Source organism: Neopelma chrysocephalum, unplaced genomic scaffold, assembly GCF_003984885.1.
Source record: "Neopelma chrysocephalum unplaced genomic scaffold, ASM398488v2 Primary Assembly neopelma1_43, whole genome shotgun sequence".
Lineage (NCBI taxonomy): Eukaryota > Metazoa > Chordata > Aves > Passeriformes > Pipridae > Neopelma > Neopelma chrysocephalum.
The window spans coordinates 21,671,167-21,687,276 of NW_020897702.1; the positions used below are offsets into that span (position 1 = coordinate 21,671,167).

At 42.3% G+C, this 16,110-nt stretch overlaps 1 protein-coding gene across 10 annotated transcripts in view; it reads left to right on the forward strand.

The window, feature by feature from the left end:
• Positions 1-16,110, forward strand: part of TENM4 (teneurin transmembrane protein 4) — a 603,970-nt gene that overhangs the window by 582,215 nt on the left and 5,645 nt on the right. For all 10 annotated transcript variants that reach the window (XM_027677557.1, XM_027677560.1, XM_027677561.1 and 7 more), the window contains 3 exons: positions 394-690; positions 1,736-3,350; positions 8,998-9,140. In XM_027677557.1, the coding sequence (XP_027533358.1) occupies positions 394-690; positions 1,736-3,350; positions 8,998-9,140 (2,055 nt within the window). The remainder of the gene's footprint in view (positions 1-393; positions 691-1,735; positions 3,351-8,997; positions 9,141-16,110) is intronic.

The following is a 16,110-nucleotide window of genomic DNA, read 5'->3' on the forward strand; positions in this document are numbered from 1 at the left end:
AAGTGTTGGGTTTTGATATGCATGAAAGCAAAAGATACTATATCCTAGAATTGATAAGCAGAGTACCTTGCAAATATTCCTTGCAACAAATTCTCATTCTATGTCCTGTAGGTTACATCTGCTGTAGTAGTCTTAAACCTAGGTTTGGGATACGGGCAATATTCATTCACTGTGGTGGTGTTTCAAAAGTACCGTTCTTCTGCCTCTTTCTTCACTGAAGTCAACAGAAGCAATGTTAGGACAACCCTTTGCTTTAAAAATTGGCCCTTATCCAGAGGCAGTGAACTGCTGGATACTCTCCAGTGTGGTGTAAAGAGGCATTTGGTGAAACAAGGCTGGTCTTTCTAACTTAAACTGTTTCCAGCTTCCTAATTCTCCATCTCTTTCCTGTAGGTTCACAACAGAAACCTGCTGTCCCTCGACTTTGATCGTGTGACAAGGACAGAGAAAATCTATGACGACCACCGCAAGTTCACGCTCCGCATCCTCTACGACCAGGCAGGGAGGCCCAGTCTCTGGTCACCAAGCAGCAGACTGAACGGGGTCAATGTCACCTATTCCCCAGGAGGACACATTGCAGGGATTCAGAGGGGCACAATGTCAGAAAGGATGGAGTATGACCAGTCTGGCAGAATTACATCCAGGATCTTTGCTGATGGCAAATCATGGAGCTACACTTACTTGGAAAAGGTAAGAATCCTCTTACCACTCAGAGACAGTGCCTTTGAAGCACTTGGGCTTTACTCCTTTGACATCAGTTCAGCTGCACTCCATCACATCTTTTTTAAGCACAATTTTCATTTGTTGAGTTAACTGCAATATAAAATATATTCAGGTAAAATCATCAGAGTGAATAGTAGAAATTTCCACTGGGGTTTTCCATGTGAAAACAACCCATACAGTCTGACATCCTGCATTCTTCATGTGGGCCATTCCTGCTATATAGGAAATACACGTAATTAAAAAGGGCAAGGCATAAATCCAGCCTCGCTGTTGTAGCACACTTTGCAGTGTGCCCTGCAGTCTGCATTCTGTAGATTCGTGTGGGACTTAATTTTTCTGGGTATTACCATTAATTGTTACACTGCCCAGTGACCTATAGATCCATATGCTATATACCTGGGACTGGAATTTTTTATTCCTGATTTTTTTTATAGCATCCATCTCTAAAACAGTTTAAGGAAACTGTAGTACCATATCTTTTAAAAAAGGAAAAAGTATTGACTTACTCCATGTATTATGTAACCTATGTGGATTTTTTGTTATATTCAAAAAAATCCCAGAACAAATTAGCATGCACACAGAAGTTGGGAGTAAGAGAATAACAGAGGATAAGGTGACACAATGAATTAATTCAGCATTGGAAGGTGTTGGGGGATACTTTTTCAAGCATGTTTAAGTAGGTCTACCGATTTTATTTATTTAGTCTGTAAAAGTTATTGGCACAGGGAATTTGGGTAGAGACAGTCAGCTACAGGGTATTGATTTGAACTACTGAGCATTCTGAACTTAGATCTTCCTCACTGCATTGACTGCTTCTTTCTTTGACCCACTCCTGCTTGGGGATACTTGATGTGCTCTGCAGCTGCTTGCCTCTCACTGTTTAATTCTGTGGGTGCAGAGATTTGTCTCAATTGCCCTGTTCTTTGGATTGAAGAATCTTACAGGTTTTGTGAGAGTATAATTTTGCTCAAAACCTGGGAATATAATCTATACTTTCCTTCTTCCCATCTAGTCCATGGTGCTGCTCCTTCACAGCCAGAGACAGTACATCTTTGAGTTTGACAAGAATGACCGGTTGTCATCGGTGACCATGCCCAATGTTGCGCGTCAGACTTTAGAAACCATTCGTTCCATTGGCTACTACAGGAACATTTACCGACCACCAGAAGGCAACGCCTCAGTTATTCAGGATTTCACAGAGGATGAGCAGCTCCTCCACACTTTGTACTTGGGCACAGGGAGACGTGTCATCTACAAGTACGGAAAATTGTCCAAGTTAGCTGAGATGCTCTATGACACCACAAAGATCAGTTTCACTTACGATGAAACTGCTGGCATGCTGAAGACCATCAACTTACAGAATGAAGGCTTCACCTGTACAATCAGGTACAGACAAATAGGGCCTCTCATTGATCGACAGATTTTCCGCTTCACTGAGGAAGGCATGGTGAATGCACGCTTTGACTACAATTATGACAACAGCTTCCGGGTGACCAGCATGCAAGCAGTCATCAACGAGACACCTTTACCTATTGATCTCTACAGGTATGATGACGTGTCAGGCAAAACTGAGCAATTTGGTAAATTTGGAGTAATTTACTACGATATCAACCAGATTATCACCACTGCTGTCATGACTCATACTAAACATTTTGATGCCTATGGCAGAATGAAGGAGGTCCAGTATGAGATATTCCGGTCTCTCATGTACTGGATGACTGTGCAGTACGACAATATGGGAAGAGTGGTTAAGAAAGAGCTGAAGGTTGGCCCTTATGCAAACACAACTAGGTACTCATATGAATATGATGCTGATGGCCAGTTGCAGACAGTGTCTATCAATGACAAACCACTCTGGCGTTACAGCTATGACCTAAATGGAAACCTCCATTTGTTGAGTCCAGGGAATAGTGCCCGCCTTACACCGCTCAGGTATGACCTCAGGGATAGGATTACTAGACTGGGGGATGTGCAGTACAAAATGGATGAAGATGGCTTCCTGAAGCAACGGGGCAATGATATTTTTGAGTATAATTCAGCTGGCCTGCTCATCAAAGCCTACAATAAAGCTAGTGGGTGGAGTGTGAAGTACCGCTATGATGGCCTAGGGAGGAGAGTCTCCAGCAAAACCAGCCATGGTCATCACTTGCAGTTCTTCTATGCAGATCTGACCAACCCAACCAAGGTCACCCATCTATACAACCACTCAAGTTCCGAGATCACCTCCCTTTACTATGACCTCCAAGGCCACCTCTTTGCAATGGAGCTCAGCAGCGGTGATGAATTCTACATAGCCTGCGATAACATTGGCACTCCTTTGGCTGTTTTCAGTGGGACTGGCTTAATGATCAAGCAGATACTGTACACAGCATATGGGGAGATCTATATGGACACCAATCCCAACTTCCAGATCATCATTGGCTACCACGGAGGACTGTATGACCCCCTCACAAAGCTTATCCACATGGGACGGAGAGACTATGATGTGCTAGCGGGTCGGTGGACAAGTCCAGACCATGATATGTGGAAGCATCTGAGTAGCAATAATATAATGCCTTTCAACCTGTATATGTTCAAAAACAACAACCCCATTAGCAACTCTCAGGATATCAAATGTTACATGACAGGTAAGACATTTAAATTACTTAACATTTTCTCAACCTTGCCATCAGTGAATAGGTGTCATGGTTTAACCCCAGAAGGAACTGAGCCCCACACAACTGCTCAATCACTCCCCCCAGGTGGGATGGGGGAGAGGACTGAAAAAGTGAGAAAACTCGTGGGCTGAGATAAAGACAACTTAACAGGAAAAGCAAAAGCTACTTGTGCAAGCAAAGCAAAACAAGGAATTCCTTCAGCACTTCCCATGGGCAGGCAGATGTTCAGCTGTCCCAAGGACAAAGGGCTCCATTACACATAAGGGTGACTTGGTAAGACAAACACCATCACTCTGAATGTCCTCTCCTTCTATCTGCTTCCCCCAGCCTTACATCATGCTGAGCATGATGCCACATGGTGGTGTGGGATGTCTCTTGAGTCAGTTGGGATCAGCTGTCCCAGCTGTGACCCCTCCCAGCCTCCTTGTGCACCCCCAGCCTCCTTGCTGGAGGGGTGGGGTAAGGAGCAGAAAAGGCCTTTAGTCTGTGTAAGCACTGCTCAGTAACAATGAAACCATCCCTGTGTTATCAACACCACTTCCAGCACAAATCCAAAACACAGACCCATAGGAGCTACTATAAAGAAATTTATCCTAGTCAAAACCAGTGCAATAGGTATCTCCTCTCTCAGTGTCCTGATCACCAGGAGGTTTTCCAATCTTTAATAAAATGGACATAAGTTTTAGTTTGCAGTTTACCCCTATGTCCAGGGTATGTTTAATTCATTAGCATAGATGGAAATTGTAATTCCCAAACCTTTTTCCTTTTCTCATCTTTGGTGTTTGTTCTTTTCATTTTGCTTCCGGATTTTCATCCCCTCAGATATCCCAAGTTTAGCTACCAATTAATGTCCTGATAACCTTTCTCTTTGTAGAGGGGCAGCTCTGTTTATGTAGTTTTACCTAGAGATTTATTTGCAACTAAACAAATGACATACAGATTTGTTCTAGCAGAATGGCAAAGTAACTTAAACCTTTCATTACAGTCAGCCATTTCAGAGTGGCTACATGACTACAACACTGCTAACTATGTAGTTCAAAGTTAATCTGCCCCACAGAATTAACAGATTCTACAAAAAAAAGCAGATGCTTTAGGCTTAAAGGCCAGATTTTGGGGCACGCCTACCCAACAGCTTGACATAATCTCTGAACTGCTTCCCCTGGGACTTTGTAAAATGACAGTAATATGAGCTCTATGTATGTTTGGGTTTTTTTACAAAAAATCATTCTATATGTTAAGTGTCCCTCCTATATTCATTGAATCATAGAATCATTTATGTTGGAAAAGACCTTTGAGATCATCAAATCCAACCATTAACCCAGCACTACCAAGTCTACCACTAAACCATGTACCCAAGTGCCACATCTACACATCTTTTAAATCCCTCTTGGCATGGTGGCTCCACCACTGCCCTAGGCAGCCTCTTCCAGTGCTTCACAATCCTTTCTGTGAAGAAATTTTCCCCAACATCCAATCTAAACTTACCCTGGCACAACTTGAGGCCGTTTTCTCTTGTCCTGTTCTTGTTACCTGGGAAAAGAGACCGATCCCCACCTCACTGCAACCTTCCTTCATGAGACTTGGGCTCCAGACCCTTTCCCAGCTCCGTTGCCCTTCTCGGGACATGCTCCAGCACCTCAATATCTTTTTCGTCATGAAGGACCCAAAAGCGAACACAGGATCAGAAGTGTGGTCTTACCAGTTACTTAAGTTCATGGGGACAGTCACTGCCCTGGTCCTGCTGGACACATTATTTCTGATACAGCCAGGATGTCATTGGCCTTCTTGGACACCTGGACAGACTTTCATCTCATCTGTACTGATAGCAAGCTGAATGACCTCACTAGCCTTCCATCCCTCTAGCATTGGTGTGCTGCCACCAGGATTATCTCTAGTCCTTTCCCCCTTCAAATCCAGTTTCATACTAGTTTCATACTGTGTGCAACACTGGTAGCAATTTTTAAGAGAACTGTTTTGGTGGGACTCTTTTCTAGATACTTCCCTTTGAAAACCCAGTGTCACAATCACAAACCAAATGTACATACTTCTTGAGATAGAATTAATTTTTAAATGCTCCTGCTGCATCTATCACAACTTTTCCATATTCAACAATAACTGCATTCCCCTGAGTTATGAAATCGGCTTAATGGCAAATAAATATTACAAAGTAAAAATCCTGGGTTCTATTCTGCTTGTTTTTCTAGCCATTAGGATTCATGTTTTCAGGTTCTTCTGCAATAAACATAAGGACTATATTGTGGGTTTTTTAATGAAAAGCTGTTTTCTCCAGAGCTGAGAAGATGATGCCACAATGGAAGTAAAATATGTCAAAAGATACAGGCTAAGAACCTGTGTGTTGGCCTCACACTGATAATTAAGGCTGGCATCAAATACCTCAAGATAACTTTTCCTATCAGAAAATGCTCATTTGTCAAAACTGAATTTGTTTATGGGAGAGGGTTGAGCTTGAAAGATTTCTCAGCAAAAATGTTGTAAACAGCTCTCAAAATTGTCTAAATGACAAATTCCAAAATAGCCTAAAAGAAGAATTCCTTTTGGGTTTTCAACCTTTTCAAGTTAAGTGTGAACTAATGACTGAAAACTGGAAAAGAAAAATTAAGGAGTCAAAACTAAAATGGAAGTTAATTTGGAATTGTGAACTGATATAGTTTTTGAACTGTTGCTTTGTGGCATAATAACAGAATTTTGTTTTCCTGCTCAAGTTAAGACAGGACAAATTTTTTTTTTAGCCCTGTCTTAAAACAGGTGCATAGCTTCCCACACACCTCTAACAATAAAATCAAGATGTCCAAATCTGATACACTAATATTTTATATGCACCAAATAACTTTTTCCATGGTCTTACAAGTTCTGTTTTTTACTTTTTCAAGAATATCGAGCCCACATACATATTTTAAGTTTCTCCTCTCCCAGTGCATGGAAGAAGCAGGCCATGCTATGGGCTGAGTGCTGTGACACAAAGCTTCTGCCCCAGCATTTCTTTCTGCTCAAGCTTTCAGGCACCTTGTGGGCAGGACCCATGATGAGAGTGCCCTTGTCATCACAACCAAATCTGCCCAGATTTTGGCACTTTCTGTCCCTCCACATTCCCACCCTGGGATCTGCTGTCCTTAGGGGAGATCAGTGCCCAGGACATGGGTGACCAACACATGCTTTTATTTGCACTGATGAGGTCTCTGAGCTTGTGGATACAAATTGGAGGCATGTGGAGGGGAGAGCAGGAGAAGCAGGTATTTGTGTTTTGAGAGGCCCATTGTTAAACATGAATATTTTAGTGATTGTACACTTCATGGCACAGAGCTTTGCTGCCAGCTTCAGCAATCCTGATGGATTGAACTGACATTTCCATTACATGTGTCTACATTAAGCACCCTTTTTCTTTGCCCTCAAATGAATTTACTTTGAAATGTGTTGGCAGGGTTACTGTAGCTGAAAAAAACCTATGTGATGTGAAATGTACTTTTCTGTCAAAAAAGTTGTCACTGCCTCTTGGCAAATTAGTATTTTCCCCTCTGTTTTCTCAGCTCCACACCTTCCTCCTATGATTTTGGTTGGGCTTTTTTTTTTTTTTGTTCTGGGTATTCCAACACCTCTTCCCAAAAAGAACAAACTCCTGTTTGCAAATGTGTTGAAAGTCAGCTTTCTGAGAAGTATCAAAAAAAAGCCTGTCTTGGATATTTCCGGACATGTTACATATTTTTCAGCAGTTCAGCATCCATGCTCTGTATTATTTTTCACATTTTTTAAGTGCTTGGGAAATGGTTCCTGCTCCAATGCTGACCTTCACGGTTTTACTTTGTTCTCCTGACCACCTGGTCCACAGTATGTACATCAAAGGTCTTCATTTGAGATGAGAAGGATTTGGAAGCAGGCTGGCTTAGTGCTAAGCAACAAAATAATTAAATGAGCCTTTTCATTTCTTTCCTCCCCCCCAACCTCTCTGTTTCAAAGACACTCCAAAAACAATCTGTACATTGAGTGAACAGAAGTGTTTTTATTACAGAAATCCTCCCTCTTCCACATGGATTGTCGCAAGGGCTTTTTGGACATCTGCCCAATCGCAACATTTTGGCCTGTAGGAAAACAAGCAACAGATAGTGTGTTTGTTTGGCTCCTGATTCTCCAGTCATCTGGAAGTGCCTTATTTGCCACTAGCATCCATAATTTCTTTTCCAACTGGTTCTTCAAAACATTCATTTAGGCTCATGGGAATAGGGAAAAAAATATTCAGAGATGCATATTTGATTATTTAAATTGATTCCTTCTTCAGATTGTTTCAACAACGCTTATTGAGTTTAGCAAAATGAAAATCAAGCCCCTTGCACTTCCAGCTTGAAGCAGAGCAATCACCAACACAATTCCAGTTACATCCAAACGTCTATGACTCCTGGGGGCTGATATTAGTTAAACTTTACCTTCATACCTTTGTTTTTCTTGCAATTGCTATTTGTGTGCCAAATGCACATCATATTGCTCAGGGACTGTAGCAGGTGGGTCCTCTGGAGTTCAGTGAAGGCAAACAAGGTGAGATCATGAAACACTCTGAAGTTAAGGGGGAAGTGATGCTGATCCCAAACAGATCTGGGAGTTACTCAACCTCATCATTATTTCCTCCAATGGATTAATTTTCAGCTGCTATTCCTAATAGCTGTGCATTCAAAAATTGAGGAAGACTTTGTAATCTACTGGCAAGTAAATGCAGGAATGGTGTCCCAAATGGCTTTTCCGTCATGTACCCTTTAGTGCCAGTGGTTCCTCTTTTGCGCAAGACAATAGTTTACCACTAGCAGCCAGCAGTTTTCTCACCATCCATGGACTTCTTTTAAGAGGTTTCTAAAAAGTACCCAAGCAAAGTAGTCTTGTATTTGTACACTTATTTTCACTATAATTTACCTTGCAGGTAGTATGAAGGCTGACTGTAAATGTCACTGTAAGAGATGACATGTGACTTTACACTGGTTTAATACTCAAACTACACCTTCTTTTGAAAAATGCCAGGAAACTCAGGACTGAGGTGGAAATGCCATGGAAAAAGCAAAAGACATGTCCAGAGCCTCTTGCATGAGCACCTGCTAAATGCCTGTGCTGTGCATCCAGGATGTCCTGCTATTCTGGCTCACATAGCTCTAAATTTAGTCTTCAGCCTGCAGGACCTTTGAGAGTCCTCAGTGAGAGAAGTATTGTGAGGAGTTCAGAACTTACTTTAGGACTTGATAACATTTCCCATTCAGATGGAGCATCTCAGCCTCCAAGTGTATTGCTAGTCCTGCACTTCTGCATACCTTTGAGCAGTGCCTGATTCTTGCCCATGAAGGGCAGACGTGGAGTTGGCTTTGATTTGGGCCATTTGCTCACTGCCAACGCTTCTGTTTCAGAGCTGGGAAAGTGCAGAATTTGGCAGGTGGAAAGCCCAGCTTTTGGCACACAGCTCTTTCAAGGACCATTAATATTTGTGCTCTTCACACAAAGTAGACACTCATCGTTTTGGCCAGCCTGCTACAGTGCCAGCCGCCATGGGGTTCTCCTCTGGGTCTTCTCCTGGGCAATCCTGCTTGAGAGATCAGATAATCTTATTTATGCTTCTCTTCCCTTCCAGATGTCAACAGTTGGCTGCTCACCTTCGGGTTCCAGCTACACAACGTCATCCCCGGCTACCCCAAGCCAGACGTGGATGCAATGGAGCCATCCTATGAGCTAATCCACACACAGATGAAAACCCAAGAATGGGACAATAGCAAGGTGATCCATGCAAATCCATACTGTATCTCATGCCCTTATCAGCAGACTATTCACTTGCAATCTTTATTGAAAAACCTCCATCAGCGTGTTGTCCCGGATACACTGGGAGATTAAGAGCAAGTTAGGCCCCATTCCAGTGTTGAAATCTATCTGAATAATCACATCTTAAGTTCACTACTGCCATGGTGCTTTTTCCTATATTTTCTGGTGGTTGCTCAATTAAATAGTTACTGTTTCTTTCTCCCACAGAGGCCATGTTACCACATATTGCAGCTAAATTCAAAGCCTTTGCACCAAGGATTCTTAGCAATTAAAAAAAAAATAAAAAAAGGGCAAATCTTGATGCAGAATCAGTTTTCACAGACTTTTTTTCAATTCATTCAATTCATTCAATTTTTTTCAATTTATTCAATCTGGCTTGAAATGTCCTAAACAAGAAGCCCCAGTATTTCCCTAGGAAACTATTCTGCATTGCAGGGACTCTCACCAGAAAGAAGTTTTAGATTATATTGAACTTTCATTTTACCTGACTGCGTTTAATCCCAAGTAACCATGTCCTGCTTTTAAAAACAGCCCTGCATCCCAAGCTGTTTTGGTAGATGATGGCAAAAAATTCAATGCTAAAATTGGCACAAAAAGAGCTTTTGCACCCAATCATTTCCCCATCTTCCTTTTGGGAATTACTCAGCTGAAAGATGGAAGCAGCACTGTTAAAGGTTAGAACACTGGGTCAGGATTTGAGAGCCCTGGGTTAACTCTCAGCCCTACTGCTTATCAGCGTATGACCTTGAAAAAGTCATTTACGTCTCAGGATACTCTCTCATCTTCTAGACTGATTGTATTCTGGGGTTGCTTTCATCTGTTTAGTCTGAACTCCTGCTTGATATTGCTGTGTGTTCTAACTTTGCGAGAGCAATGAGGCCCCCACATGCTTAGGGAGATCTAGGCATGTTCTTAACATTTCTGCTAATAAAATGATAGGCGATGGAATTGATGCCATCTGCACTCCTAGCCTCTTTTATCTGTGACTTCACTGAAATCTTGGTGTCCTGCAGCAGATTCTTAAGGTCCTGTACACATCTTAAACCAGAAGGTCCCACCTCCTCGACAACAAAAGGTATCACGCAGAGGTGCGAGCAAGATACTGTGGATTGAGAAAAGTCATGTGTCAGTCCATCCTTGGTATACAGCCTCAAAGTTGTGGTGAAGACAAGTTAAAATGTACCAGCTTCAACTTCAGCAAGAGATTTATTTTACGTATTACTTAATAATAGAGGGGGGACCAAAAGAACTCTGCTTTTTTGCTACTATGACTGAGTTGATGCTTGAAAACTATTACACTGCAGCAACTCAGTTGTATTTTGGAGCTCAGACACTCCTTTTTTGTTTCTTGTTTCTTTGGATTAAACAATAAAATGCTAATAGAGATTATTCTGTAATGAGAGAGAGCCTCAGGATTTTTCCTCCTCTCTGATGTGACACAGTATCCTCAGGCAAAGCTGTACAGGAGAAGGCAAACAGGGAAGGCTTGTTCAGAGACTGCACAGAAGATTGTCTCAGAAACATTATGTGCAGTAGGTAATAACCCACACAGAACCACCATAGAAATTAGTAGTAGTAGTAGTGGTGGTGCTATTATATTATTATTTTATCATTAGTTCATTATCATTATTCGACTTATTGAATAGCCAAGTAATGAGTGACAGCTTGAGATGAAGACTAACCCTTGGTCATGCAGGCAGACGAACTGGAAATAAAACCAAGGAGACCCTCCCTTCCATCCAGCCATTTTAGAGGAATCTGCCTGAACGAGCAGTAAGAAGAAAAGAAAAATCTCCATGTCCCTGCCAGGTTTTTAAAGCCAGAAGCTGCAGTGAGGACTGTGCAGGGACCTGCTCGTTAAAAGAGGGCTTTATGCAGCCATCGTGCTTCCAGATGAGTCACTTTACACTCAAATGTTGAAAGTGGAATTTAACCATTGCAGGCTGTTTTATATTCTTCCCCTGTGTTATGACAGCAACAAAACATGAGCATTTTATTTCCGTCTACAGTTGCAGGATCATGCTGTGATAGCAAGTGGCTCTTAAATGCAATAGAGCAGGATTCCCTTCCTTTCTGTCACACCTAGCATATTGTAGGCATATTTGCATAAAACAAATTCATTCACATATGATACCTGAACACATGATCCATTTTCTCCTGTGCCTATCCATGCATCCAACACTGATGTTTCCCATAAAGTTCTGTTCACTCACAACCCTTTCCAGCCAAATTGGCTCCCAGACACAATCCAGCCCTCCTTCCTACTGTTTGTATGTTTTCATGAAGCATGTGGAAGAAAATACAAACTTTGGAAAATTTCACATCGCAAATGACAGAATTAAACATAGGTAAATGGAAGGACAGGAAGCATTTTCAGATAATAAGACTGGTCAAACGGTAAAATGGTCTTCTGGAGCATCTGGAGTAAGCCCCAGATCTTTTGTCATTTAAAAGTAGCCTGGACAAGGCATTGATTGTTGAATCATATACCACAACTTTCTCATTGCCATGTCTTCTGATCCCTGTTTCTCTGGATCACATACCTCCTCGTGATAGACCAAAGGATGTTTGAGCTACTTTACTGGCTTTGCTGATCAAAGCTGTGGCCCTGCAGATTGAGTCAGTTCTTTTATCAGAGAGGAATGACTAACAAGAGCACAATAGCAAAGCAACTAGCTCCCCATCAATGGCTGCTTCATCTCTCTTCAGAGTGCATAACCAGAGAGCTCTGGCGTCTCCTTCCAAAACACTTTTGGTACTTGCCTTGCAGGTCTGGAAGATGGGAGACATAGTTCTGACTTTGAGCATCTACCACCTCAGAAACAGCCAACATGTCATAAACCTTGCACTAACCCCCTGCAGCTCCGAGTGACATTTAAAATCCAATACTCTGTTGTGCAGCACTTCTTCCCCCTCCCCCCCTCCCTACGACCGTGAGGCTGTCACTAAATTGCTTGTTGAACAAGTTCAGTGTTATTGGCCACCAGGGGACTCTGGGTGACCTCTGGCATATTGTGGAACTGCTGCACCTGAATCCAGTTTCTCTTCTAGGGTTTTTTTTTGTTGGTTTTTTTTTCACTTTTGTCTTGTTGAACTGTCAGGTAATTGTTGGAGCCAGAACAGCTCTATTTCCAGGGAGAGGTGTTTTGGAGTCAGCACTTTTATCATTATCTACATCATATTAATAAATACCCTTCTCTCCATCCCATGAGCACTGACTTCAGGAAGGGTCCTGTTTTCTGCAATGCCTGTTACAGGCTGTGCTGGAAGTAGTTTTTGGCATTCCCTATGGAGCAACGTTTTGGAGGCAAGGGCTGCTCTGGGGTGCTCAACCAGGGAGTGAGCTATAGCACTGTGCTTTCTGGCAGAGCTTCTTTCAAGGACAATCTGTTTGAGGGACAGGCTCTGCCAGTGTTCATCATTCAGGGAAGGCATCCTCACACTGCGGGTGCTTTGGCCTGGGCTTGGACCGTCACACTCTGCACGTCTGTCCATCAGCCCCTAGTTAGGTTTGGCAGATACAGTGGCCGGTTTTCAAAGGATCTAATGCAGGGAAGGGAGCTGAACTCTCAAAGACATTAAGCTCTTGAGGCTTTCGGAAAATAGATGAGCAATATGAAAGCAGACGAGCAAGAGAAGGAGGCAAATCCCTTATTTCTCCACAGATGAAATCTGCTTGATGAACTTAACCTCATTATCCCCGTGCACCAGTGTACACTGGTGAAGTGGAGAAGGGACCTCTCCTCTAAGCCCATGAGTTGACACTTGTGTTTCACACATTGCCAACCAATCATCATCTCGAGCACTGCCTTGCTGAGCAGTCGCTCACCTCCACTGCCCCACTGGTGTTGGTGCTTGGCAGGTTGCTGAGCAGGCACGTTGCCTCTCAGCCAACCCTCGTGCAGTGTGGCCATGCCAGTGGTCAATACCTGCAGGCTGCTGAGGTTGATGGGCTCCTCCTGCACCTACACCAGCTGGGAGCTGGTGGGGTACATCCAAATGGGGACTTGTCTCCAGGTGATGGTCAGGTGGAATATAGGGAGGAGGCTGATGACTGAAAAATGGCTTTGTTAACAGAGAGCTAGGTGGTAAATAAAAAGAGGGGGGTTGTAAAAAAGAGAGAGAGCTTTTACACAGGCAAATAGTGATAGGACAAGGGAGAACATTTTTAAACAAAAAGAGGAGACATATAGATTAGATGATAGGAAGAAAATCTATTCCCAGAGAGTAGTGAGGCACTGGCACAGGTTCCCCAGAGAAGCTGTGGATGCCCCATTCCTGGAAGTATTCAAGGGCAGGTTGGATGGGGCTATGAGCAACCTGGTCTAGTTGGTGGCATCCCTGCCCATGGTGGCAAGGGTTAGAACTAGATGATCTTTAAGATCTCTTCCAACCCAAGCATTTCTATGATTCTGTGATAAATAGGAAGGAGTTAATGATGAATAATATTGCAGGGAAGTCATAACTTCCAAGCCTTTTAGAAGAAGAGACTTTCTGCATTATAAGCCATATGGTTGTAAGAGAAACACCTATTTGTGTATAATGGCACAAGGATAGAAAGAAACTTGGAAACATGTTCACGTATTTCACATCTTGGATCCTGGATGGGAAATTAAAGCTTTCAGTCTCACACTGGAAGGCGGTATTTAAAAACAACAGATGATAGGATCTGGCGATGGTATTTCAAATCCTCAAGAGGTGCCGGCAAAATGCAGGAGGCTATTCAGAGATCTCTGTATTGTGCTGCTCTCTTGAGCTTTGTGCGGCAGAGAACAAATGATGAAGGTCGTTCTCTTCTCTCCAAAGGGTTGTTACTAGATAAAGTGAAATGTCACCTAAGGACATCTGATTAAAAAAGACTCTGAGAAAAAATAAACCCAGCGTGTTTGTCACTCACATCAAGCAACAAATATTGAAATAAAATAACAATGAATTCCCTTCTTTCTTCTGCAAAACTGGTTTTATAGATACCTTGGCTTACAGTTGCTAACAGCAGCAGCATTTTTTAGAGAATAGTACATGCCACTGCAGCTTTGGATGGAAAATTTCTGTTTCTTTTCCTTGCCAGTTCATTGAAATGAGTTATAAGATTAAACAGAAATGGTAATTTCAAAGTCAGGGATACACTGCCCCTTTGAACTACATATAATCTGTTTGCCTCTACCCCCTTTATATTCACAGCAGAGCATGCAAACTGACTGTCCTCTGGTTTGTTTGAATTTGTTGGTTGGGGGTTTTTTTTCTGTTGGATGTGTTTGCTTTTCCTTTTAAAAAAGTGCTGTTCCCAAATACACTCCTTTATCAAAGAAGTGCACTCAAAAAGTCATTTCAAAGTCATCCTGGGCTTGTTTTCAAATTAACAGAGATGTATTTAGTTATAGGAATAGTTGATAGTTAAGTTTGAGCAACCTGGTCTAGTGGAAGGTGTCTCTGCCTGTGGCAGAGATCACAAGGTGATCTTTAAGGTCCCTTCCAGCCTGAATTATTCTGTGATTCTAAGTGACTGTGATGTTCAGCATTACAGCTTTGCACATCTCATCTCCCACTTCCTACGTGAAAAAAAGATGGGGAAAGCCCAGAAGCAACCAGTGCCCAGTAGAAAACCCTTTAGTTGTGATTTTGCTCTTGACTAAGACACATAAAGGTAGGTGTCTGCCTGTGAATTTGCTATCCAGTGGTGTCCAGACCCACTGCTTTGTTGGGGCAACCTAATTTGGAGGCACTCACAGAGGATCTATACCTAATAATTTGCTCAGATTTGAAAAGGTGCAGGAGTTCCTGCAGCTCATCAAGAGTAAGACAAACTAGAATGGGAAAGGGGAACATTTCTGATGGAATTATTCACCCATGCCCAATACTGTCTGACCTCCCCAAGCTCCCTTCCCCAAGGTGATAATCAGTAGATGGTGCAATTAATTCCAGGGACTCTTTATCACTCAACTGCTGGTAAACAAGGTGATGTATATATAGATGGTGATACATAAATGATCACAGGACATAGCAATGTAGCACAGAAGACCTGATTTACATCCTTGAGTGAACGGTGATTCAGTGTGAGTATTGGGAAGTGCCTTTTCCCATCACTTGTAAATGTTACTGAGGTGATTTGGAAGAGCAGCGTGATATATGGTGGTAGTGGGACCACCTAGAGTCAACCCATATGAGATACACCTGAGAAGAATAACTCTCCATTAAAACCTCTTTGAAGAGGAAACAGCTAATGACCAAGGCTGTGCAATGTGCACTTATTTAGAACAGTAAGTGTTTCATGAAGCCTAGAAACCTAATTGCTCCATGTCCATCATCTGTGACATCTACATTAATTACGTCCATTTTTTGCATAATTAGAGCACTTGTGGAATTGGCAGGGAAGCTGGGCTTGGCTCCCTATCAGTATGTTAATTATATCGCTCTCTAGGCAGTGTGTGAGATGCCCTACAGGCAGGATGGGGAGAACCAGAAAGAGCTCCTCCTTCATAGGAGGCTGGTTCCTGCTCCAACTGCTTTGCTGTCAGTCGAAAGGGGAAAAGGAGAAGATACACCAGCCTGCTCAGCACTTTGAATAAAAGTCAGTTCAGGGTAATTAATGTTTTACAACCCAAAATGTGCTCTTGAAGTTGTGTACCTCTATTCTCTTATAGTTTTCTCTTTTATCAGTTAAAACTGCTCATAACCTGTAAGCGAGTTGCAATGTAAATCCTTTATTTTTTTAATACTTTAAGACTCTTCCCTGGAAATGGCCACCATAGAAATAAGGGTTTATTTCATTTCCCTTACCATGTTACAAGTCTGAAATGCCTGCATCACCTGAATTGTCTTCTTGCACCCAGGGAAGGATGTCAGCCTTTTGCTTGTGGACAGTTTAAGGCAATATCCATCATGGATGTTAAATTTCCTCAAATAATTGGAGTGCAGCAAACGTTTCTTT